Here is a 27,423-nt window from a genome sequence, read left to right on the forward strand (position 1 = left end):
AGTATGTATGTATGTATGTATGAATGGATGTATTTGTATGCAAGCATGCATGTGTGAGTGAGAGAGAAAGAGAGGGCTGTTTTGCATGCGGATCAGGTGGCGTATAGCTTCACTAGGCTTCTGTCCTTTCTGTCAGTTAACCTGCAGCTCCAGTGAACACTGGATGTAGTCTTGCTGGGCAGACACATGTTTCTCAGGTGGAGACTAATGCTGGTTACAGGACCAGATGCAACTGGTATTTAGGCCTGAGTGTTGTGTGTAGTGCACATTAGGGTTTAGTTAGTGTGTTGTTATGATGATGTACTGTATGATGGCATTTGAGCTACACTGTAAAGTTGGTAATCTACCTAAAAGATCTATTCCTACTTGATCTAACACATAACAAAATATTTTATTGGTGAAGCCTAATTGTTCAGGTAGATGTTGTCAGATTAAATAAAATTCAAAGGGGCCGTATTGTACACTTTACAAGAATTTTACTTTTTCACGCTAAAGAGCACTTTTAATTCTAGTCAAGGTTTCTCGCACCGATAGTTGTAATTTAGAATTATGTGAACGTTTTCTAGCCTCTCGCTGACGCTTAGATTTAACCAGCCTGTTTATACCTTTACAACTTCTTTATGTAAATTATCTGTTGTGATGGGCTAACATTTTGTTTTCATATACATTTTTAAACACTTAAATGAGATAACATGACAATGCAACTTTTAATTAAGGAATAAATTAATCATACACCCACAAATATGCTTGCAAATGGGGGATTTCTACAATGGCATTGATAACCAAAACATTCCTCATGTTATGACCACTTTAATAGTAATAAACAAATTTAAAAAAACATACTGAGTGCATCTTTAATGCGCTTATGGTTTCTGAATGGCCCATTGGAAGCGCTTTACAATAAGGTTGAATTTGTTAACATTAGTCTACATTAGTTAACATGAACAGTGAACAATACTTTTATAGCAAGTATTAATTTTGGTTAATGTTCGTTTCCACTAATAATCTTTTCAATTTTTATACTAGACCTAATACATTTTTATAATAGAAAATTGTAAATGTTAACATTATTTGATGCATTATGAACTAACTTGTATTTACAATCAACAATTGTATTTTTTTTAATAAATTAACATTAATTAAGATTTATAAATGCTGTTATAAAAATAGCTTTTGTTTTAGTTCATGATACCTAATGTACAGTATGTACTAATGTAAACAAATACAAACTCATTGTTAAGTGTTACTGACCAATTTGTGCAGCTTAGTTAAAAAAAAACAAAAAACAGTCTGGGTTGGAACATTGAAGTATCTCAAAAGAGTAAGAAAATAATTTTTTCATGATATACTCCTTATAAATTTTACTTTAAGCCAAACCTGTAACATTTATTAACCCTTAATCATGCTGTTGATTTTCGGCTGGCAAAGGCAGCCACAGCTTAGACAGCCAATTATGCTCCATTTAGGATTGTTTCTTAGCAACTGAGGACGCTGGCCTCACTCCGCTACATGGACTTCTGCTTGTTATTACATCACCAAACCACAATTCACTGCCCTTGCTGTGCATAAATCTATTAGACGCCTAAGCCGCCCTTCAATTATTATCTAATATGATGGTGTCAGTAGTTGTGTTATTTAAGTTATTTATCAAAAGCAATATCAGAGTGAGAAATTTAGAGCTGGATCATGGCTGTCACATCAAAACGATTTAGAGGCAATCAGCTTACTTTACATAGCTGTGAAGGATACACTTTCTCTGTGGTTTGGCAAGAGAGTACAGCACAAATTAAATGACCATGAAGGTGTGAAGGTGTGAAGGTGTGTGTGTGTGTGTGTGTGTGTCTGTGTGTCTGTGTGTCTGTGCGCGTGTCTGTCTGTGTGTCTGTGCGTGTGTGCGTGTGTCTGTGTGTGCGTGTGTCTGTGTGTGCGTGTGTCTGTGTGTGTGTGTGCGTGTGGGCAGGTTTAAGTGGTTTACGAGGACTTTTTTTTAGGTTACAAACTGGTAATTACAAGGGTATTATGCTATAAATGTGGTTTATGAGGAAATTTCTAGTGTCCCCATAATTCAAATCGCTTAAAAAACATACTAAACTATGTTTTTTTGAAGATGTAAAAATGCAGAAAGTTTTTTGTGATGGTTAGGTTTAGGGGTAGGGTTAGGGTTAGGGGATAGAATCTATAGTTTGTACAGTATAAAAATCATTATGTCTATGGAGAGTCCTCATAATGATAGCTGCACCAACATGTGTGTGTGTCTGTGTGTGTGTGTGTGTGTGTGTGTGTGTGTGTCTGCAGGTGTGTTTATGTGTGTGTGTGTGTCTTTGTGTGTCTGTGTGTGTGTGTGTGTGTGTGTGTGTGTGTGTCTGTATGTGTGTTTCTGTGTGTTTGTGTGTCTGTGTGTGTGTGTGTGTGTGTGTGTGTGTGTGTGTCTGTGTGTGTGTTTCTGTGTGTTTGTGTGTGTGTGTGTGTGTGTGTGTGTGTGTGTGTGTGTGTGTCTGTGTGTGTCTGTGTGTGTGTTTCTGTGTGTTTGTGTGTCTGTGTGTGTCTGTGTGTGTGTGTGTGTGTGTGTGTGTAACCTAGCCATACTTTTTTAGACAAATGTTCCCAGGAGTTAACTAGATCTAACAAATTCTCCTTTTGGGGACATACTGGTAAATAATGTTTCTAAAATTTCCTAAAATTAATAAAATGCAAGAAGTATTCTTTTAGGGTTAGGGTTGAGGTTAGGCTTGAGGTTAGGTTTGGTCTGCAGTTATTTTCTTTTGTTTAAATGGCCCTATTTAAATAAAGTAAATATGTGGGTTTTTTTGGGAGAAATTGCTGAAGAATGTCCACAGAAATTATTTAAATCTGAAAAAATACTCTTTTGGGGGATAGGATTGGGGTTAAGGTTGATCTATAGCAATTATTTTTAGTTTAAAAGTTTTTACAGATAAAGTTTTTACACCAAAAAAAAAAAAAAAAAAAAATATATATATATATATATATATATATATATATATATATATATATATATATATATATATATATATATATATATTTAGTGTATTATTTAGTGTTTTATTCACAAAAAATACTTAGTGCACCTTTAATTTGGATAGCTGTTAAAAATATGTTTGTAATGAAGGAGTGTACAGACTGGCTACACTTCTGTGCATTTCATCCAAGTCCCACATATTAAGATTTTGAGCTTGCTTTGGTTTGAAAATCCTGCTAGGGGGACATTAATATTACGTCCTTGAGCGACACTTAAATCCCAAGCTGTTCCCAAGATGCACTCTTTCCCCCTGGATTGGCCATTTTTGAAAACTGTACAAAAGGCTTGGCTTGGTCCAGGCTGAAGCTCAGTTCCAGAACACCTCCTGGCAGCAATGCAATGGATCCATCTGCCGCTCAGTAGTACCTGACATCAGGTAACCTAGAATAAAACCCTGTCCTTCTATCTGACCCACTTTTATCTGCAGGAGCACAGAAAATCAACCATTACAAGAGCCAGGGCACAAAAAACTGTTTAGCCTGCTTTATAACAGAATAAAGACTGGGTCATCTGAGAAGGGCAGATCAGTTTCCCAAAAATTATCCTGAGGTGGTTAGCTGGTCTCCCAGACAAGCCAAGCTGGTCAGGCTGGTCTGTTGAGAGGAGGTTTGGGCACTTGTCAGCTGGTCAGACTGGGAGACCAACTAGACCACCTTAACACTGTTATCCAGGCTAGGAGACCAGCTAAAACAGCAACACACCTTAGGCTGGTTTAAGTTGTATTTTCAGCAGGGCAGTAGCACACCCACTACTGTAAGATATTTCCTTTTTTGGAGAGGAGAAGGTTGACCCTGGTGCAATGTGTGTATATGATGGTGTCTTAGCTTTTGCAATGTGTTTTGTGTTTGGTGTGTGTGTATGTGTGTTAGTAGTGTGTGTTTGCAAACAACTAGGAAGGACAGGTTTGTAGTAGTGCTGCATAGGGCTGCATTTATTTTTCTATCAGTGGGGATCTGTTGGGCAATTTTCAGTGCATGAATTGCACACAGGGGAAAGCAGGTGAATACACTGAATATATTTGTACACTGAATATATTTGACTAGGAGTGTAAGGCTGAACAACTGCAATATGAGTTCTGAGTTCTAAACTATTCACCTTTAAACTGTATGCTTACATTCTTGTAAGTGGGTTACAGAGCATTTTGACCTTGTTTAGAAATATATTTTGCTTATGTTTCATTTTTAACTCTCTTTGAACTAATAAGACAATCAATAATGTGTTCAAGGCATTCCTCTGGCTGGACGTCTTCTAATGAGGTGTTTAATGTAGTAAAACACTCTGAAACTTGGCTTTGATCATCTCCAAGAAGAGATGGGCATGGTTACATCAGTTTTTTGCAAGTTTTATCATTGTTTTCCTTCAGTGTAGAGCTGAGTGTGATCTTAAATTTGAAAATGTCAAGAGCTTTTCAATTATTGTATACGTCTTCCTCTCCATATGTACTGTATATGTGCACAAACAGATACACACATGCACACTCTTTTAGTCAGTTCACTATGTAGTCTAGACTTGCAAAAGAAATATTAAAGGTATTGATCAGAGTAGAGTTCTTAAAGGGATAGTTCACCCAAAAATGAAAATTCTCTCATCCTCATGCCATCTCAGATGTGTTTGACTTTCTTTCTTCTGCTGAACACAAGCGAAGATTTTTAGAAGAATATTTCAGCTCTGTTGGTCCTCACAATGCAAGTGAATGGGTAGCAAAATTTTTAAGCTCCAAAAATCACATTAAGCCAACATAAAAGTAATCCATAAGACTCCAGCGTTTTAATCCATGTCATCAAAAGCGATATGATAAGTGTGGATGAGAAACAGATCAATATTCCTTTTTTACTATAAATTGTCCTCCTTGCCCAATAGGTGGCAATATACACAATGCAAATTGCCAAAAACAAAAGAAGAATGTGGAAGTGAAAGTGGAGATTTATAGGAAGAAAACAACTTTAATATTGATCTGTTACTCACCCATACCAATCATATCGCTTCTAAAGATATACAGTAGATTTAACCACTGATGTCAACTGGATTACTTTTATACTGCCTTTATGTGCTTTTGGGGTTTCAAAATTCGGTACCCATTTGCTTGCATTGTATGGACCTACAGAGCTGAGACATTCTTTTAAATATCTTCATTTTGTGTTTTGCAGAAGAAAGAAAGTCATACACATATAGGATGGTATGAGGGGGAGTAAATGATGAGAGAATTTTCATTTTTGGTTGAACTATTCCTTTAAAATAAGTGTCAGTGTGTTTTATTCTAGGAATACATGTTTGTCTGTGAGTGTTTGCATGGTTTAACACTTTGTCATTTTAGTTTGTGTGTGTCTGTGTGTGTACTTATCTACAGTATAGTTTGCCGACAAAATTGCCCACAAAAGTGAGCTAAATCTGACAAAACCTCCTTTCTTCTGTGGACACTTTAAGTTTTCTTTGGGTTAGGGTGTGGGTTAGGGTAAGTCTATAGTGACTATCATTAGCTTTCTACAAAAACAATATAATTCTATGTTGTGTCCCCATGTAGGTAGCCAACCTGAAGTCATGGGCTTTACTATATCTGTTTTCCCTGTGAAGACAAGATCTTCTCTGACCCTCCAGGTCTCGACAAAACACTCAACAGCGCACACACAAGACCAGTCATATTCTATTAAATTCTACATTTTTAGAGGAAGTGAGACAGACAATAAGAGAGAGAGAGACAGTTAGAGGAAAAGCGACAGGAAAATGGGACAGAGAGAAAGTCTATACAATTAGAATCCTGATGTTGCTAATAACATCTCTGACTTTGTGTAAAAGTGAAATTCACAGATTAAATGGAAAGGTACGTAGGTGAGAGCGCTGCAGACAGCTTACCAATTTTGGTATGATTGATATGTCTGGGCAGGAGGCCAAGGAATGAGACAGAGGGGATATTTTTAATACATTTTTTCTTGTTTGCTGCAGTCCAGTCAGTCTGTCAGGGCAGCTGATGGACGGCTGCAAGATGAATTAGGGTAAATCCTCTAAATACCTCATTTAGATGGCCAGCCAATACAGAAAAGGGACTCAGACTGATGGAATTATTTGCCTCTGTGTCACCTTGTGTTTTAAGTTATGCAGTATTACTTATAATTGAGTGAGTTGCAATTAGTCTGTGTATGTCCTGTGTAAATTCTGTGAAAATTGTCACAGATATACTGAGATCTCACTGATTCTGCCTATTTGTGCTGTAGTCTCTCTCTCTCTCTCTCTCTCTCTCTCTGTCGCTCTCTGTCGCTCTCTCTCTCTTCACATTCTTTTTTTTTTATCACAAAAGATGTCAATTGGTTGGAGAAGGTGGCTGTGCATAAGGTGTGTTCACACACAGAGATAACTGTCAAAGTAACACTTACTCTTTTCTTTTCTTTTCTCTCTCCATAGCAACAGCCAAACTACTGGAGCTTTAAGGTCAGTGCTTTGATTACTATGTTCTGTATGTGTGTGTCTAAGTACATGTGCTCTCTTCATGTTTTTTTACTACCATGTGGGGGGCCAAAGACAAATTTCCATGTGAGTGGACAATAAAGATGAATTTAATTTAATTTAATTAAAGAAATGTTTTTTTTAATTTTACTGTGTTTTAAAGGTTCTTATGTTGTATGCACTGTAAATGGTCTGTATGAGGGGTTTTATATTAGATGTTCTGTATTAAATGTCTTCTGATGTTCATAACTGACAAAACTCCTCTTTTGGAGACATTTGGGATGTCTTCACAAATAAAAATTGTTCATAAATTATATGAATCATGAGTAAATGTTTTTGTTTTATTATTATTCTAAAAATTCAAAAAGGTTAGAGTAGGATTCAAATTTGGTTTGAGGTTAGTCTGTAGTAATAAAGTTATAATTAGCTTTATATATAAATAATAGAAGTTTATGTCCTTATTTAGCCGTGTGTGAAGAGTTTCCCAGTCCTGAGGAGAGTGTTAAGGTCACTGATGTATGGATCATGGGGGCATGAGGCTGATGAGTGATGTACTATGATCTGCATCACTGACTTTTACCTTCTAAATCTCATGACCCCATTCTTTATCTCTTTATCTCTCTTTGATTCACTTGCGTCCATTCTCTTATATATCCACTCATAAAACTCTCAAGCCTCTCAAGATGCTTTATAGCTCCGATGCTTTCATGACATTGGCCAGTTAGTTATAAAGTCTCTACAGAGAGCTTATAACATAGTTATGATAAAATTACAATAAACTTAAAGAGTGTGCATTTATTTATCATTTCTGTGGTTGTTGAGTGAGAATAAAAGATCGTAAACATACTCAATTAGTGGCAATGCTGATGTGTATACTTAACTAAATTAACTAAATTCACTTGGTCAACCTGTAGTATGTAGAAAAATATATTATCCTAGATGAAGAAAATGTCTATTATATTGTGATGTGATTAGTGCTGTAGAACAGTGTGTGTAATTGTACAAGGACACATGAAATGGCCTCGGGCTGTGGTAAACAGGGCCATTAGAGTGAGACGCAGTAATCTGATGCTCTCGATTCTGTCTGTTCATTCATTCACTCTCACACTTATTTACTCAGATTAAACTCCTGTCAACAGACACACAGTCATTCTCACTGTATGGTGTTTTTTGAGATTTGACATTAGAAGTATTTGTCCTAAAAAAAACAGGTGCTAATCATACAACAGGTGCTAATCATACAGCTAATCATAAAAATTATTTGGACACAATTTGCATTTAAAACTGCATTATTAACAAAATATCATACCGAGTGGTATTTATGTGCAATAAATATAGCACAAACACTCTTTTCAAGCACAATATTTAACAAAAAGAAGTTTGTCATTTTTGAATTAAAACAATAGATATAACATGTCTAGATATGTAGATATGTCTACAGGGAGAAATATTTTCTCTGAATGTTGAAACACTGTTTAGATACAAGGGAACCTCTTATGCACTCTCTGTTGCTTTTTATTGTGAAAATGTACAATCATTTGCTCACTTTTTCTATATGAAATTATTTGTCCTGATACAGGGTTTATAAAACTAACATGCAGCTTATAAAAAAACTGTTACCAAAAGAGATTTAAGACTTGCCTTGGACTTGAGAATTGACCTGGACTGTGCATCAGAGACTTGTGAACATCTCTTTCTTTCTCTAAACTTTTCATTAACTTTTGTAATATAAGAGTATATAAATGCAAATAGGCATTACAGAGGAATTCAGTCATGACAACTCTCACAAAGATTTAGCATGTTAATGTGGGAATGACAGATTAATAGAATATTGGTCTTGGCGGACTAGATCTACTCACGCTGCTGCTGCTGTTGCAGAGCATGTACGGAGACTTGCTACTCCTAGAAAATACAAAGAAATACTGAGTTAGCATGTGAACGTGCTGCTGCTGCTGCTGCTGCACAAATAGACATAACAGACTATCCCTCAACAAAGCAGGGAAGTGGCACAAAATGCATAACACATAAACACAAACACAAGACATATGTACTGCTGCTGCTCTGAAGAGCCACGTGCACCGAGTGTATGCTAGCTAGGTGTGCCTCGGCACACAGGCCAATGATGTAATGCTAATGTACTAATTTCTATGTGTGCCTCGGCCTGCTTAGCCGAATAGCTTAAACAGCTCATAGGGTCAGCTAATAGGGTCAGTTCCAAAACTTAGTGAGCTGCCTTGCTGTCTCCTGCCTACATAGGCAGCTGTTTTCTGTGGCAGCATACTTACTGAGATGGTGCCTCATAAGAGAGCGATTTGGAACGCTCTATATAGGCGGCAACTCCACACGTCTTTCAAAAAGCCCTCCTCACGTGCAGCGCACAAGAGATATGGCTCGCAATGGATTTCAACACAGGTGACGCGAGAGGAAAGATGCGATCCTCTAATGAGCATAAATACACACACATATTTTGGGTAAAATAGTCAGTTTTCTATGATATTAAACTATGTTTATCGATACTTTTCCAGATTGAGTGGATTATGAGTGTTTATAATCTAAATTTGTCTCACTTCGTCCACCATTTTGGATTTATTTTTCCACCAAGCTCCTCACAGTGCATTCTGATCGCCTACACGAAGAAGGATGCATACGATGCTACCTTAGAATTCGGGCAAAACAAGGTATCTTATGAGGCAGCAAAATTAAGATACCTTGCTTTTTGAACAGCCTTTGCGTCGGGAGCATGCCTGTGATGTCTTAAAATGCTGCCTCCAAAGGAAGCTCATTAGGTTTTGGAACAGACCCATAATGTGTACCTGAGCCAAAAAATCCAGAAGAATATTTAACTAGTATCACAGACTAGCTATATGTGAATTTATTTAATCTAATAACCTAAGATAGCGATGTGTGCCAGCCAAATTTGGCCAAGGCTTACCTTGTTAAAGACATGCTTCTATGTGTCATGGCCAAAAGCAGATCTTCCCGTACAAGCTGATAGAAGAAAAACCCCAGCAAACCACCTGAGCAAATAGCATTTTCAGAGAAATCTCTAGCAGTGTGCTGCAGAGAAACAAGCTCATCAGCAAAACTGAGCAATTTAAATGTTAGGCAAAGAGTGAGTCTCAAGTTGATTGGCTACCTGATAACAAGTCAGAGAACCAGTCAGCTTACACAACATATAGTTGCATGGATGAACTTTGGTAATTTCTTGGGCTATTAAAGAGCTTCTTTTGTCTGTTTTGGAGGAGGAGAATTGATTTGATGTATGGTGATGCCGCTCTGTGCATGTCCTGCACTGTAAACCAGCTTGCAACTCTTTTACCAGGACTTCCTGGGATCTCATTACAGGTGTCTCAGAGCTTTTAAAGCTCACCATGATGCGCTTGTGTGAATCCTCTTCATTAAATGCTGTTAAATAACCATACACATTTGACAACAGTTCCACCATTCTGCAATTCCACAATTAGTGTGTATTCTATAGTGAGTAAGAGAAAAATACAGATGTTTATTCCACATAATCATTAGCAATCTCAGTCTGTTTGCTGAGATTCACATCCACAGAGACAGGTTTTTCTGGTTTCATGTCTTTGCACATGGGCATATTACACAAATAGAGGAGCAGGTACATTTTCACCACCTTACTTGTCCACCCTGAGCAGGAGCAGTGATGTCATATCCTCTGTGTGTTTTGTTGTGGAGACTTAGGGAGTGCAGGTGTAATTTACTCTGATTATTGGCAGCTGGCCTTAGTTTCTCCTTGTTCTCTGTTACTGTATATTTCTCAGGTTCAGAAATTGAAGGGCGCTTGGGGCAGAATTGTCTCCAAAAGTGTCAAAAGTGCCCCCAAAATTAAAAATTCCCCCTGTAATGAATATCTGTTTTTTATTTGTAACATCTGATGTAGTTCTTATTATTGTATTGTAAGCCTAGTTACACATATTTTTAATTTAATACATTATCTCTTACTCTAATTGCTGTTGATTTAATTTTATGTGTAGAGATAATGTACTCGCAATGTAATTATTTAGAATGAGAATTTGTGTTAATGAATGGTTTAAATTTTAGCAAGTGACATAAAAGATGGGGCAATGGTTAGAAAAAAAGATGTAAAAAATGCCCCTGAAAAATAAAATCTAGTGGGCAAAGATTGAAAAAGATAATTTCTGATACTGAAATATGTTTGTGAAAAATGCTGAAAATCTCTCTTTCTCTGTCTCTTAGAGCCGTAGCCCACGCCACTCCCAGTCGACTCAGTCAGGTTTGGCAGATCAGGCATCTAAGCTGTCCTTTGCCTCTGCTGAGTCTCTGGAGACCATGTCTGAGGCTGACATGCCGCTGGGCTTCAACCGCATGAACCGTTTCCGTCAGAGCCTTCCACTCTCCCGCTCGGCAAGCCAGAACAAACTACGCTCTCCAGGTAATACCCTCATATCAAATTATTCTCTCTCTCTCTCTCTCTCTCTCTCTCTCTCTCTCTCTCTCTCTCTCTCATATATATATATATATATATATATATATATATATATATATATATATATTACTTACTCCTAAATATATTAATATATCATAATATAATATTTTTATTTGCATGCCCCAGTGCAAATAGTGGTAGATAGTATTTGCACCCCACCCCCGGTGCAAGTAATGGTAGATACTAATTGCACCCTGGTGCAAATAGTGTAAAATACTATTTGCACCCGTATTTAAATACTAACATACAGTATGAGCATCACTGCAGTTTGTTTGTTGTGTTTATTTAGAGTCCCAGAGACACAATACATTAACCCCTTCTCCTAAAACTAACCTTTTTTTAACCTTTTAACCTGTAACCTTATTTAAGTAGTATTAAAGGAAATATTTAGAGTGGAAACAGGAAATCAGATGGGAAAATGCGTGGGACAAAAGGCGGACTCAAACTGCTGTCGCTATGAAAAACACTTCACATTCACACACCGTCTTTATACCCCAGGCCACTGCAGTGACATCTACTCTTCAGTTTGTCATATATTTCTGTGGTTCCGCCAGACTATTGGGGTGCAAATAGCTGCACCGGGGTATAAATAGACACTCCGTATTTTTATATAATGGCAAAACACTCTTTTTCAATAGTGCTGTACTTAGTCTCCCTCAGAGAGAGCTTGCGATTAATGTACAGCACCGGCCCCAGCCCCCTGTCTGAAGCGTCCATCTGTACAATGAAAGGCAGAGAGAAATCAGGTGAATGTAAAAGCAGTCCGCCACAAAGTGCAGCTTTCACCTGCGTGAATGCCTGTTGACACTTCTCTGTCCATCTGACCGGATCTGGTGCTCCCTTTTTAGTGAGATCAGTCAGCGCGCTGGTGGCAGCCGAATAATTAGGCACAAACCTTCTATAATAGCCAGCCATCCCCAGGACCTGTCTCAACTGTCTTTGGTCTTGGGTCTTGGGCAGGCTGCAATCGCTGCAGTCTTATCAATTTGGGGACGCATCTGTCCATGACCCAAGTGGAAGCCCAGATACCGTACCTCCGCCCGTCCAATTGCGCACTTCTTTGGGTTTGCCGTAATTATTGGCTTTTAAGTTCACCTCCGGCCCAAGCTCCTCCCTCTCCGGAACCACCGTCGCCAATGTCACAGGGATAACCTCTGTCCAATTTCAGGAGGTTGAGATGGTATATTTGACATGCTTCACCTCTATCTGTCTGCCTTACCTCATAATCGAGATCTCCTACATGCCGTGTGACCTCAAAGGGCCCTTGCCACTTGGCAAGTAATTTAGAGCTCGATGTTGGGAGTAATACAAGCACTTTATCTCCTGGGTTAAAATTTCCATAGCCGAGTGCCCCTGTCATACAGTCGGCTTTGACGTTCTTGAGCTTGGAGCAAATTTTGCTGTGTTAGTTGACCCAAAGTGTGGAGATTTGCTCTAAGATCAAGAATGTACTGAATTTCATTTTTGCTGTTTGAAGGTCCCTCCTCCCAAGCTTTCCGCAGGATGTCGAGCGCACCACGCGGTCAAAGCCCATTCAGCAGCTCGAATGGGGAAAACCCTGTGGAGGCTTTTGGGACCTCTCGAACTACAAGTAACAGGGGATCGAGCCACTTGTCCCAATTTCTAGCGTCCTCGTGTACGAACGTATTAATCATATTTTTCAGGGTTTTATTAAACCGTTCCACCAACCTGTCTGACTGTGCATGGTAAACACTGGTGTGAATCGATTTAATACCCAATAATTCATATAGTTTGCTAAGTGTACGTGACATGAATGTAGTGCCCTGATCAGTGAGGATATCTTTTTCTCCCCAATTTGGAATTCCCAATGCGCTCTAAGTCCTTGTGGTGGCATAGTGACTCGCCTCAATCCAGGTGGCAGAGGACGAATCTCAGTTGCCTTCGTGTCTGAGACTGTCAGTCTGCGCATTTTATCACATGGCTTGTTGAGCACGTTACCGCGGAGACGTAGCGCGTGTGGAGTCCCCACGCTATTCTTCGCGGCATCCACGCACAATTCACCACGCGCCCCACCGAGAGTGAGAGCAACACATTATAGCGACCATAAGGAGGTTACCCCATGTGACTCTACCCTCCCTAGCAACCGGGCCAATTTGGTTGCTTAGGAGACCTGGCTGGAGTCACTCAGCACACCCTGGATTCGAACTCGCGACTCCAGGGGTGGTAGTTAGTGAGGATTTCTTTCGGAATCCCCACTCGGGAGATTATTCTGAATAGTGCTTCCGCAACACTATGTGCTGAGATGTTGCACAGAGCTTCCGGATGTCACGTTGCATAGTCCACCAGAACCAATTCAAAGCGATGTCTGCGTGCTGTCTGCTCTAATGGCCCAACGAGGTCCATGCTAATTCTTTCGAAGGGGGCCTCAATCAAAGGAAGCAGGCACAAAGGCGCTCTTGGGGTGGCCGGCGGATTCACCAGCTGCCACGCGGCCACCTCCAGATCTCGGCTGTTCGCTCGAATAAGTCCAAGAATGCCTCCGGATCATCTTCTGTCCCCATTTTCATGAGGGCGACCAGATGCATAGTGGCTGCTGTGTCCAGGGCCGTGGCTGGGGCTTTCTCCTGGTGCAGTAAGCTCCGGATCGCCTGCTGATCCTCTGCTTGATCCTGGAGCACCTCCTGGAACCGGCGATCCTGGTCCTTGCGAAGCTCAAGCAGGGCCTAATGTTGTAAATGGTGCATATTGGAGAGGGACTGAATGACTTCCACCAATGGCGAGGACTCCATGCCGGTGTGTACTTCCTCCAAACTCCCAGGTTTCAGCAACAGTGTAACAAGTTCAAGGCATGTTTGTATAGAGGAAGCGGAGAACATTGAAGTTCAACTCAAAAGGTGGTTTATTAACATAACTCAGCAAAACTCACTGTAACAAAGTTCGTGACAGGGGCAAGGAGGAAGCGGGAGATGGCGAAATTCAACTCAAAAGGTAATTTATTTTACACTCAAAAACTCACTTTCAGCGGACTGTCAACACACGCTCTCTCTGGGTGTGTGTGTGCATGGGTAGCTCTCTCTCCCTTCACTGGCGTCTGGCTCGCTCTTAAAACCTGTCTCCACCACGTCCCCGCCACCACAAGTATATATTTATTCATTTATGTACACATTCACAAGAAGTTAAAAATGAAGTGTGTCATTTTTCCGATGTTTAAATACAGTAATCCTTTCCCATTTTTATGTGCAGAGTCAACTATAAGTAAACAGTTTGTAGGTTGATTTCCAAGAAAAATTTAAATACTGTGACTCAAAACATTGCTCTGTTAGTTTGAGAATCCTGATCAGCCAGACACAGCAACATTGGCTCGACCAATGGCATGAGTTTGGGAGATGGGGAGCTTTCAGGAAACTTGTTTGAATACAGTCATTACTTTAACAATTCCATTTGCCAACCTTAGTGGCACAGAAAATACACACTTTAGATTTAAAATTTTTACTAGTATTAGGGCTGTAGCGCAACAGTAGCGTGCATGCTCACAATATGACGCTCTGTCTTCTGTGGAACACAAATTAAGATTTTATGATGGAGATATGTGTTTTTTCCATACAATTCAAGTCAATGGGGTCCAACACTTGCGCTCTGTGAATGCGTCAAGCACTTGTCGATTCTGCAAAGGAGAATGCATTTGTCAAGTTACATTTTGGTCTTTTTCTCACCCAAAGCAGATCATATCGCTTCAGAAGATATGAATTAAACCACTTTATGTCCTTTTTTGGAGCTTGTGTTGGACCTTATTGACTTACATTGTATGGACAAAAACACTTCATATCTCCATCAAAATATCTTCGTTTGTGTTCAGCTGAAGAAACAAAGTCATAAGAGTTTGAGAAGACATAAAGGTGAGTAAATGATGAGAGAATTATAATTTTTTGGGGAACTTTTCCTTTAAGTTGGTCCTTATTTTCTTGTAAATAAAGTTACAATACAATAATAGTTTTTAAAGTCTAGATGAATTAAATAATGTTATTGTAGCGAATTTGGTAGTATAAATGTACACGGGATGGGTTAAAGTGCCCGCGTACCGCCACCATTATATGTAGGGAAACAGTATGTGTGAGCTAGGAATTAAATTAAACTATCCTTATTCTACATTTTTATGTAAGGAAATTTATAATGGAATTAGTCACGTTCGACAACCATTATAAATTAGATAAATTACAAATAACTAGATTATTTGTCTGAATAAAATTCTCCACCACTAAAATCGTAATACAACGTCTCGTTGTATCCGCTCACAATTTCTGTTGTAAGGAATTAGCTTTAATAAGGGTATTATGATTAATTCACTTATTGGAGTAATATTATTCTCATGGCTTATTGAAAATAATATTACACATATTTAGGTACAGCTTTGAAGTGAAATCTTTTAAAAACAGGGATGAGATTATTTATCAAAATATACCACAGTCAGATTATCTTTAAAATGGAAATATGAATAATTTATCATAACTCGTTATAATTAATTATAAACATTTGGATCAGTTAATAGAATTAACTTGATGTAGCTAAATTAACATTACAATCAATTAATCTGTTCATCCAGCGAATACTCAGTATTGATCATCTATCAACTCTCAGAATGGATATTTTTCATGGCCACCGAAAAATAACTCTTTCTTAGCATGTAGCTGTGATCGAATCGTTAAATTGACATTGATTTACAAGCAGACCAGAATCAACTCGCAAGAATGTACACAAAAGCTTTATTTAACTAAATTACGAACACATAACTAATCTAAACAAACACATACACACAAATCACGCATACATGGGAAATGGAGAAGTGAAAGTGAATGAAACCGGAACAGTACAGGGGAATAAAGCTATGAAAAGAGTCATTTAACCATCTGAAAGAACCATCAGTTTCTTACTTCAAAGCACCTTTGTTAACAAAGGGGTTCACAGCTTATACTAAACCTCTGTTTAGTTAGTTAATTGTACGATACTTGCAATGCCTTGGCGGTTGAGAGAGTGCCTGGATGTAGTCTCAGGAGAAAGTCTTGATGGTTCCGAAAGTCTTGATGGAGTCGATGGTGTTGAAGTTGCAATCAATTTCTTCCGTGTTGAATGAAGAAATTATGATGAACTTGCGGTGTTAGTTTGACTCCGTTATGGTCGAGGAAGTTACACATGGCTTGATGTGTTAAGGCCTGCCAGCCCGTTACCTCGCGGTCGGACCAAGTGTTTCCGGTCCCACACGAGCAGCATCCATGAGCAGAAGGGAGAAAGAGAAGAGGGAAGAGAGAGAGAGAGAAGAGGAGGGAGGTCACTCCGACAGTGCCCTTTAAAGCCTGAGGGAGGTCACTCCTCTCGAGTTTGGCTTGACCAATGGGAAAGGTGCAATTTTCCAGCGGGAAAAGTTCCTTTGTTTGGAAGCTGACTCATTTGCATCATTGGAGTAAGCCAGTAGTTTGTGCCCCTTTATGCTCTGATTAATATAACAAGCATACAATGCATGCTAGAAGGGGGTGCTATACTCCAATGTTTAGGGCATCACACAAGGATTAATTTGATAGGACGCATGATACCAATAATTTTACATTATCTAGTGGTTCTGTCATAAAGCATGCACAAAACGGTATACAGTACAAAAGACACTATACGAGACTGTAATAATCATACACACAATGTCCTGAGGATATGCATGTTCATTTATAGAACAGTTTGTCTATAAATTAATGAAGAAAAGTCTGTTTTATGGGCTTTATGTGTCTTTCCTATGGGGGAATGGTGTGAGTTACTTCTTCCCACATTCCTTTGCTTTGCATGTGGCTACCTTCCCCCACCTGGAATGTCTCTGAGGTCCACTAGTTGCTGGACTAGTGTCAGCAAAGGGGGAGTAAAAGCTCATGATTAGTGGGAGAGCCAACATCTCGGAGTCTGCTTGGGCCTACTTGGACCTTTGCTTGTTATGGTCTTGAGACATCTGTTGGATTATTCATTAAATAATGAATAACTGTGTGTCTGATTGGTCCAGATGCTACATTATTAACCTCATGAAATATATGAAGGATAAATGAAAGTCACGATAGAGTTAAGAAGTAGACTGTATCTCAGTTATTGGTATAGGATTTCCATTACTTGTGTTTTCCACGTGTCTTTAAAATGTTTGGCTAATTGGCTGCTGGCTGAAGATAACATTTTGCTTTGCTGCAATTAAATTCTGTGAACTGTTTTTCTACTTGTTGACAGTTCATTGCAGTGATTTATTAACAGCAGTAAAATGCATTCATATTAGTTGACCTAAAAATTTTTTAGTTTCGGTTACCATGGCGTGAAGTATCTCTTGGCAATGATGATACAGTGTTCTTGTGAGCTTGGTTGCACAGTGCCTGTTAGCTGTAAGCACTAAATATTTGCTGAAAGTAATTCTTTTTGAGCTGTTCCCCACAGGGAGATTATTGTTCATTTAGCAGGAGGCTCAACATCGCCTGCTGTCCTATTAGGTAAAGTGCACAAAGAATAAACTGGCAGAAAATTATGACAGAAAGTCTGCAGGAGTTCAGCAGCAGAAAAAAGGCTTACTGTCACTGACATCCCCTATTCTCTCTTACTTTAAAATCTGTCCATCACTCTCTCACACAGTTGTTTAGTATGCTTCACTGTTTCCTACTTGATCATTGTTTCTTTCCTGCCTTTCTTCTTACCTCTCTGTCTCTCCTCAGGTGTCCTCTTCCTGCAGTTTGGAGATGAGACCAGGCGTGTTCACATTACTCACGATCTCAACAGTTTGGAGACCTTGCATGCGCTCATCGTGCACATGTTCCCTCAGAAGCTGACAGCGGGAATGTTGAAGTCTCCCAACACCGCAATCTTGATCAAAGACGAAGCAAGAAACGTCTTCTACGAGCTGGAGGATGTGAGAGACATACAGGACCGCAGCATCATCAAAATCTATCGCAAAGAGCCCATTTATGCCTCCTACCCTGCTGCACATCTGGCCAATGGAGACCTCAGGGTGAGTGTTTCTTTCCTCATTCAGTACCTCAGTTATTTTAAAAGTGGAAAATGAAATCTAAAATTTTACTTTATGATACTTTATTGATGAACTAATGCCAAGAAGTGAAATTTTAAGGCCACATCCACACTAATATGAAGATGCATTGATTTTGCTGTTTACGCTTCTCATCCACATTTGAACAGCATTTTTCTCCACTGAAAACTGAGCATTTTGAAAACATTCTCCAATACTGAATACTATGGAAAATGATGATGTTAGGAAACTGAAAAAAGAGTTTTCAAACCAAAACAGATTAGAGTGGACATGGCCTTAGTTACAATATTAAGTAGATGAAACTGCTGTACTGTGACTGTGGCATTAGGTCAACAAATACTCACTTATTTGTAACCCACAAAAATGCAAACTCAGAACAAGCTTAGAATATTAATCTATATGTATGTCCATTGTCCAAGTTTGCATACTTTCAAAGTATGTACTGCATTTGATGAGCAACTCTGCCGTTAATTAAGTATGTTCTATAGGTATGCAGGTGAGTAGTATGAATACATTCCTGAACATACTTCATCATATATGATGTAGTAACTAGAGGTCAACCGATAGTGGATTTTGCCGATACTGATAAGTGGTGGAAAAGGCTGATAACAGATTAATTGGCCATATTTTTTAAAATCAATGTATTATTATTATCTTTTTTCTTAGTCTTTCCTTACTATGATGGGCACAGACACAAAGGCTACAAGAGTCAAAAATAAATAAAATCCCAGATACAGTTTATTATTCAATCATAATAATAACATCAACAACAGAAAATGATAATTAGGTGCATAATGTGGGACTTTTAACCAGGGTTGGGGAGTAACGAAATACAAGTAACTGGAATACGTATTTAAAATACTAAATATTAGTAACTGTATTCCACTACAGTTACAATTTAAATCATTGATAATTAGAATACAGTTACATTCAAAAAGTATTTTGATTACTGAACAGATTACTTTGCATTTTACTGTAATTTGTTTCATTTAATATTTAGTGCTTTCAGATGGAAAACATTTATACATATAAAGGATGTGATCCAAAGTGCATTTGAACAGAAGTGAAACACTTTCTTATGATGTGTTACATTCATACGAGCAGACAGAGAAGTACGTTTGAAGTTTGGAGCAGAAGAAATAGAAATAAACCTTGTGTAAATTGTCAGCTTTACACTAAGCTAAAATGCTATTTCTAGCCATTTTACATGCACATGTTACCAGGCACGATCATATTCACGTTAGATCATAATTTCTTTTTTTCTAGTAAGATCTTTGATATTAGGTCAAAAATCATATTCTTGATGATAATTTTTGTATTGTTTTCCTGTAAAAATATCTAAAAATCCTTAAAACAAGATCATTTTGATTTATCTTGTTTTAGAAGCAACACTGCATAAGATATTTAGGTTTTTCAGAGAATGTATTTTTAACGTGTATTTTGTCTTACTGTACTGGCAGAGTTTTTATAGTCAAAACAAGTGAAAAAATCAACCAGTGCTGAAGAAGTAATCCAAAGTATTTAGAATACGTTACTGACCTTGAGTAATCTAACGAAATACATTACAAATTACATTTTACAGCATGTAATCTGTAATCTGTAGTGGAATACATTTCAAAAGTATCCCTCCCAACCCTGCTTTTAAATATAAACTAGCCCAAAACACACAAGGGACTTTTATCTAGAAACAATGGAGACTTAGCTCTGTTACAATGCTCTAAAATTAAAGCTACACTATGTAACTTGTGGCCCTCTAGCGGTTAAAAAATAAAACTGTATGAGTCTTGCAGAAGGACATTGTTTTGGCTGTGCTTCGGCTCTGCTCCTCTGTGTGGATGAATGTGGTTCGAGGCACCGGTGTACACATGAATACAGGATATCTTATCAGAGTGAATGGACAAATAAATAACAAAAGAAAGAAAAAGACAGATATCTGAAAACATGTCATCAGAGCAGATAAGTGCTGTATCTTATGCTGTTGTTTTGACTTATTGGAAACATTGATGTTTTGAAATAAATAACCTTACAAAAGGTAGGCAATGTTTGTTAACATTAGACATAACAATTGCTAGCACCGATTAGACTCTGCTCTGTTCGAGGTTTCTTTGTTTTTACAAAGTGATTCCCTGGAGGTTTGCCGTTTTGAATGATCCATGGTCAGTTTTTCTCATTCGTTGTGACAACAAACTTTCAGCTTCAGCTACTCACACACCATACACGCGCTACAGTACGAATATGACGTCAACATGCACTGGCGAATGACGTATGTATGCAATTTCCTGCAAAATCCATCCCGATATTTATAATATAATATCATTATTATAGGTTTATCGAAGTGTATTTGGGTAAAGACATGGTTGGGAAGATGGATTTTTGTTGCACTCTCTCATTAATAACATTTTGTTATTTTTAACAAAAAAAAAGTTACATAGTGTAGCTTTAAAGGAATATTCGGGGTTCAATACAAGTTAAGCTCAATCGACAGCATTTGTGGCATAATATTGATTACCACAAAACATTATTTTGACTTGCCCCTCTTTGTCTTTAAATAAATAAATAAATAAACTAAAAATCTGGGTTACAGTGAGGCACTTTTAATGGAAGTGAATTGAGAGCCAATTTTTTAATAAAAAAAATAAAATAAAAAAATCACTGTTTCCAAAGTTTAGCCACAAAATGTAAACAATATGTGTGTAAACATGATTTTAGTGTGGGGGAAAAAAACAAAAAAAACAACCTTTTCAGTGTGGAGTTATAGCCAATTTGATGATGTAATGTCAACAAACCCTACAACCCTACAATGACTGTAAAAATTACAATTTAAACAACTTTACAGCTCAAATAATACATGAGTTTTAATAGAAGAATTAATGTAATTGCTTTTATAAAATTATCAGCTTTAAATTTCTGCCTTTAAACCCTCCAAAAATTGGCCACATTCACTTTCATTGTGAGTGCCTCACTGTAACCTCAATTTTTTGTATTTTCTATTTATTTTTTAAAGAAAACGAGGGACAGGTCAAAATACATTTTTGTCCTCCTCAACATTATGCCACAAATGCTATCAACTGAGCTTAACTTGTGTTGAAACCTTAATATTCCTTTAGGTATTTATCAAATTAAGCTTTTTATTGGCTATATATAGAAACATGGTTGAATAAAAATGAAAAATACAAATTCTGCAGCTATTGGCATAGATTGCTGCAAAGGTTTTTACGTAATGATACAATCTACTGACACTGATGTGCCAATGCTCTTCGCTAATTCTATGACTCTACGATGAAGTAAAGCAGAAAGCTTAACACTTGTTGCACAAAGCACCGAAGTCCAATGGAGATGAATGAGAAACAAGTGATTAAAAGATTGTAATAAACTCCCAGACGGCATTCCGGGCCGCGTCATCAGAGTGTGCGCAAACCAGCTGGCTGGTGTTTTTACGGACATTTTCAACCTTTCCCTCTCTTTGTCTGTAGTCCCCACATGCTTTAAAACATCCACCATTGTGCCTGTTCCAAAACAATCAAAAATAACTTGCTTAAATGACTGGCGTCCTGTTGCTCTGACCCCCATCATCAGCAAATGCTTTGAGAGACTAATCAGAGATTACATCTGCTCTGTGCTGCCTCTCTCTCTTGACCCATTGCAGTTTGCTTACCGCAACAACCGCTCCACTGATGATGCCATTGCATCTACAATACACACTGCTCTCTCCCACCTGGAAAAAAAGAACACTTATAAATGTGTTAAACTAAACTTATAAATAAATAAAACTAAACATAAAGAATCACAGTACACCAAGCATAAATAATTGTAATATTATCCTGTTGCGACCTATACTGTATATCAAATGTAATATTGTATTGCCAGGTCCCTGCTGATTCCCAACTCGAGTTTGTTTGCCATAAGCCACATCTTACATTGCCCCAGCATGGGTTTTTTAAGTGAATAAGAAGGCACCAAGCCATCCATATTTATACAATGTTTTCTGTTTCAAGTCAAAATAAGAAAAGAATCACAAGGTTACGAGTTTAAAATCCAGTATGTGGCAACATCAGAGACAAACCCAACCTTGAGTTCAACATCACAGTCCTCTTTGAGTGTTTAAAGGGAAGAACCCTTTAAAACTGCCGTTGTTTGATCCACTGAGTACCATCTTTTCTGTTTGAATGTTCTTGAACTCAAATGTTTTTGAAATATGCAGATTTTCTTTTTTTTTTTTTTTATCACTTGGGAGCTAGTGTTACCAGAGGAGCTTGATGTGCTTTGACTTTGAAATGCAATTATGTTGCGTCACTCTGTCGATCAAATCAAATGTTTTTACACATCTTTTCTGAGATGTCTGTACCATTCATACCTCGGAGAGTGTCAAACCAACTCAATCAGCTAATATTAGATATGAGTCTGTTGATGTATGCAAATGATTCAATTATTGTCTGTTTGTGTGGCGTGTATGTGTGCACCTTGATGTCTGTAACTTTAGTTCATACTGTTTTTTTGTTTTGTTTTTTTCAGTTCCCTATTGTAAAATTAATCTAGATTTTTACATTTTTTGTATACATTTTTTTGCAAGTGTGCACATTGCTAGTTGCTAGGGAGTTAATGGTGCTTGACAGGCCATTTATAAGTGGTTGCAAGGGAGTTCTGGTTGGTTACTTGGTGGAAAAATCTCTATGATCCTTAGATATGGCTTAGGTCTGTGCTTCAATGTGTCTAAGGGATTTTTATTTTTTATTTTATTTTTGCCTGGAGCAACGCACCGAAGTTTTACACTAAAGATAGTTCAAATCCCTACTTTTAACACTTAAGGTTTGTTCAAATCCCTTATCCTAAGTACACAGCACAGATATTTTCATTATGTTACATCTTTAATTCCATCCATTTAACTTATCACAATAATTTATTCAGAGTTTCAACTTGATTGTCTTCATCTGTAATTAAATTCCAAGTGGTCGAAAAAGTGCAATGAACTTATAACTGCAGGGCGTAACTTTGGCACCACTTTGCCTAAACAAGCACCACTTAAAAATAAATAGCTAAATAAAAATTACGGCATAAAAACTCTCCTATTGGAGGGATTTAAAAAAAAATAATTGACCACTATAGGAGCCCAAGGCTCTGAACAATTTACATATTGTTGGCTTTTTAAATGTTTTGTTTTTTGTATTTATGTGTGTGTTCCGGTCTGTGTGATTGTGTAGTATGTGTATACCTATGTGTGTCTGAACACACAAAGACCAATTCTTTGTCGTCAACAGAATGTTTTATAGAACATGTCAACTGATCCCTGGAGTGTGTACTTGCTTTATGTGTATGCAGGCTAACAAGCTATATCCCCTGTAATGCCTCAGTAAGTCTGACTACTGTTAGACAACGTAAGGGGAACAAAAGAAAGCAGAGAAGGGAAGAGGTAAAACATTTTTTTTTTAAATCAAGCCTTAAGAAAAGGATGGATGAGTGGCTCAAGATAAAAAATAAAAAAAAAGTTTTGGTCATAAATGCAAGTAAAGTGACATGGAGATGTAAAAGTTATTAATTAATATGCAGGAAGTAGGAAAGGAGTGGTGAAAAGAAAACCGAAGATATTGAGGAATAGAAAAGGAGATATTAAATGAGTGTTGTTTCCCTTGTGTTTAAGCTCTCTTCCTCTGCTCATTGTAACTATGTAAAGTATATGTGCTCAGAAGTGGCGGTAGAATCTGAATACGGGTGTCATGTAATCCAATGTTATGCCAGTAGCTTTAGCTAGGCTGGGTGAAAGCAGTGAATAGGTTGAATAGAGCTCCCCAGAATTGAATTACAGACACATGAAAAGAACGAGTGAGAAAGAAGGAGAGAATGAGGACAATGAGTCCTAGAGTTCCAGTCTTGGATTTTCACTAAACCTCAGTACATCTCTCTTGCTTCTGCTGTCATTGAGGTTTATTTGCCTGCTCCATATTTTCACTTCTGAATGATTTTGGTACATATTCACTTTTCCAGTTAACTGTGCCCTAACCCTCACTACTTCTTTTTGAGAAGACGAATGTAACTGTGAATCACTTCTGTGTTCATGTTTTCAATCTTGTTCCTCTGTTAGGACTTGAACAGGCATTGTTCATATGAGGCCAAAGATTTGGGAGTGACAGCTGCATTTAACAACCAAATTAAAATTATCACTCTGTATGTGTAGAGAATACAAGATTCACTCTTGTAATTGTGATGATTGGCTTAGCGATAACTTAAGCAATGTGTTGGTGTCTCATGGCTGTAAACAAGAAACATGAATGGAAAAATAATTTTATTTTTATTTTTGTCCTGTTTTAAAAAATTAAGAAAGAATACAAGATTTCTCTGGAAAAAAAAAACTTAGCTTCTCAAGTAAATTCTCAATGTATATTGTTTTAAGGAGTCTTAGAAATTTTGTACTGGATAACGAGACTAAAATACTGATTAAAGGCTAGAGTATACTTTCTTTTTCCATGTGCCGTTCCGCCTGCTTAGCCTTTCAAAGTATACTCTTTTGACCGCAACACCATATGGACATGTTCATCGCATACGCACTAAGACTGCTTTGTGATACTTTTTAGGAGAGTCAACACCAGGGTCATGCGTAGACAGTGCACAGACATGGACTGTCTAGAATTACTCGGCGGTGCGTGGCCTGTTTGTTTGTCAAGTTTACATCATGCACACTGTGTGTGAGACGTAGTGGCACATGGACAACTGAAGTAAACTTTAGCCTTAAAAATTATAATTTGGAAGAGTGGCACAGAATGATGTGTTCATAAAATGATAAGCACTTATCTGTCATTTTTATTTTAGAGAGAGATGGTTTACTCATCGCGGGACTCGTCACCTACCCATCGCCTCAACACCCTCCCTCCTTCCACTGCCTCGCCCTCCTCCAGTTCCCCATCACGATCCCGTCTGTCCTACAGCGGGGGTCGCCCCCCATCTTTTGCTGGTCCAGGTCACCCTCACCCCCAGGGCCCTCAGCATCCATCCCACCACCCTTCACCCTCGCACGGACAAGCTCAAGGCCTTACACCCTCCTCCGCCATCCTGGAGCGTCGTGATGTCAAACCAGACGAGGAGATGTCTGGTAAGAACATGGTTCTTCTGAAGAATGAGGGTCTGTATGCTGACCCCTACAGCCTGGTACATGAGGGTCGACTTAGCATTGCCTCTACTCAATCTCTGGCCACCATCGCCGACCCCTTTGGTTTCCCGGTGTCAGGAGGACTCTACCGCAGGGGTTCGATGCGGTCTCTTAGTACATACTCAGCCGCAGCGCTACAAGGTGACCTGGAGGATTCCCTTTATAAACCTGGTGGTTCTCTATACTCTGATACCTATGGCCCCAGCTCCACACTTGGCATGGGGTTTCGTCTGCCACCTTCCTCCCCACAGAAGATTCCCGACGTACAGTTACGTGACAGAGATTCATTCACCGTGTCTCCGAGCCGAGGGACGCCCGTGAGACAGACCTTCCGCAAGGACTCCACCTCCTCATCTGTGTTTGTGGAGAGCCCGAAGTCCAGACCCAGCTCTAGTTCAGAACCTCTAGGAGATGGGAGCAAGGGACCTGGGTTTGGGTCGTCATTGTCTGGGAATGAGACAGACACACGGTAAGCACTGGCAAAGTGTGTTTGTTCATGTACAGCCTTGTTGAAAAGACTAGCATTGCTGGTCATTAGATTATCTTGTGATTTTTGTGCTGGTCCCCCAGCATGGTATGCTAGTATGCTGGTGTCCCTGTCAGATTTTTTAACGAGCTAACCAGCAAGACTTCCTTGGTGAACCAGATTCATCAGAAACACCATGCTGGTTGACCAGCTTCACCAGCTACATTTGGCATGGCTATGCTGGTTCACCAGCTAGACCAGCACCAAACCAGCACTAACCAGCATTAACCAGCCTGAACCAGAGTGAAAATTCATGCTGGTCAGCAATATATGTTGTTTTTGGGATGCTGGTGTACTGGTATCCCCACCAGGCCAGTTTGACCAGCAGGTCAACCGGCTTTGCAGACAGACCAAGCTGGTCGACAAGTTTCACCAGCTGGCGAAAAGTCTTGACTGAGCTTGTCCACCAGCTAGACCAGCACCAAACCAGCACAAACCAGCATAAACCAATATGAACCTACATGGAAATTCATGCTGGTACAAGCTGGTCTTTTAAGCAGACTACTGCAGTTGTAATCACACAAATGTGTTTATGCACATTTAGAGCATTCCAACAAACACTATAAGTGTATATTTGTGTTTATCTGTGTAGTAAACACACACATTGTCTGTATCTCTTGTTAGCAGGGATCGTATGGAGGCAATGGAGAAGCAAATAGCCAGTCTGACTGGACTGGTTCAGAGTGTCCTAACTCGGGCACCAGACAGCGACAGCACGTAAGACCTCATTACATTCACAGAGCCATCTACAACTCATTCACATTGAACCAGAGCCCACTGACATTACCAAAATCAACTCATATGGACCATAAGCCCTGTCCTGGTTCTCATAATCTTCTGATATCCAGTCACTGTAACCCCATTTACGTATAGCATTCCGTCATTTGACACATAACACCAATACTGTATCTAACCTGTTTACATAATGCATTCAACTATTTCACTCATCACACTGTTGTTAGCGTGGTACCATTTTGCTGTCATGCGATAATATCCTGTGTTCTCATGTTTGCAATACAGCCATCGGCTATACATTTATGTGTTTCATAAGCTTGCTTGATATACAGTAAGCTTGGTATGCAAACATTTATTCACTTGCTAAATGTAAAGTGCTTGTATTGTAATTGTGTCTGCTTGTGGTTATTCCTCTTTCTTCCACTTTGTATCGGTGCTTTTGATGTTGCTGGTCATTTACAGTCATTCATATTTGATGTGACTGGTCATTCATATCAAGAGAATAAAAGTAACTGAGATTCTCACAACTAAAAGAGAGTGTTGAGAAAAGACTGAGTTGAAAAAGGAGTTTGTTGAGTAAAGAGAAAGCTTATTAAAGAGAGTGCTGAGTAAAGATAGTGTTGAGAAACAAAAGCGTTAAATAAAGAGAGTGTTGAGTTTAGCTAGTCTTGAGAAACAAAATGTTGGCATAAAGAGACCATTAATTAAAGAAAGTGTTAAGCAAAGGCCTATTCACACCAAGTACAAGATAAAATGTCACGAATTGCAGATGAAAATTACAAACAATTTTTCACACCAAAATTATTCACGAGTCCTTATACAATGTGAATTGTAATAGGGATGCATTGTTTTGTTTTAAAATCTTCGTGTGAATAGGCCTTAAATAGACAGTTGGCAGTAAGAGTTAAATAAAAAGAGTTGGTATTACACCAGATCACTCTGAGTCATTATCAGAGCCAGTGACTTGTGGAGTACAGTATTGGGAGTGTTGTGGATTGTAAAACGAGCATAACACACTGTAGTACACAGTGTACAATTTTGTAGTGCACTGCCAGAAAAGTTTAGTGAT

General features: G+C 38.5%; 1 protein-coding gene across 2 annotated transcripts in view; it reads left to right on the top strand.

Annotated features, from left to right (window-relative positions):
* The window catches only part of LOC127450151 (SRC kinase signaling inhibitor 1-like), a 117,071-nt gene that overhangs the window by 41,650 nt on the left and 47,998 nt on the right, over positions 1–27,423 (top strand). For both annotated transcript variants that reach the window (XM_051713987.1, XM_051713986.1), the window contains exons 4-8: positions 6,434–6,460; positions 10,694–10,889; positions 17,627–17,919; positions 24,757–25,562; positions 26,244–26,336. In XM_051713987.1, the coding sequence (XP_051569947.1) occupies positions 6,434–6,460; positions 10,694–10,889; positions 17,627–17,919; positions 24,757–25,562; positions 26,244–26,336 (1,415 nt within the window). The remainder of the gene's footprint in view (positions 1–6,433; positions 6,461–10,693; positions 10,890–17,626; positions 17,920–24,756; positions 25,563–26,243; positions 26,337–27,423) is intronic.

This window comes from Myxocyprinus asiaticus, chromosome 13 (genome assembly GCF_019703515.2).
Source record: "Myxocyprinus asiaticus isolate MX2 ecotype Aquarium Trade chromosome 13, UBuf_Myxa_2, whole genome shotgun sequence".
Lineage (NCBI taxonomy): Eukaryota > Metazoa > Chordata > Actinopteri > Cypriniformes > Catostomidae > Myxocyprinus > Myxocyprinus asiaticus.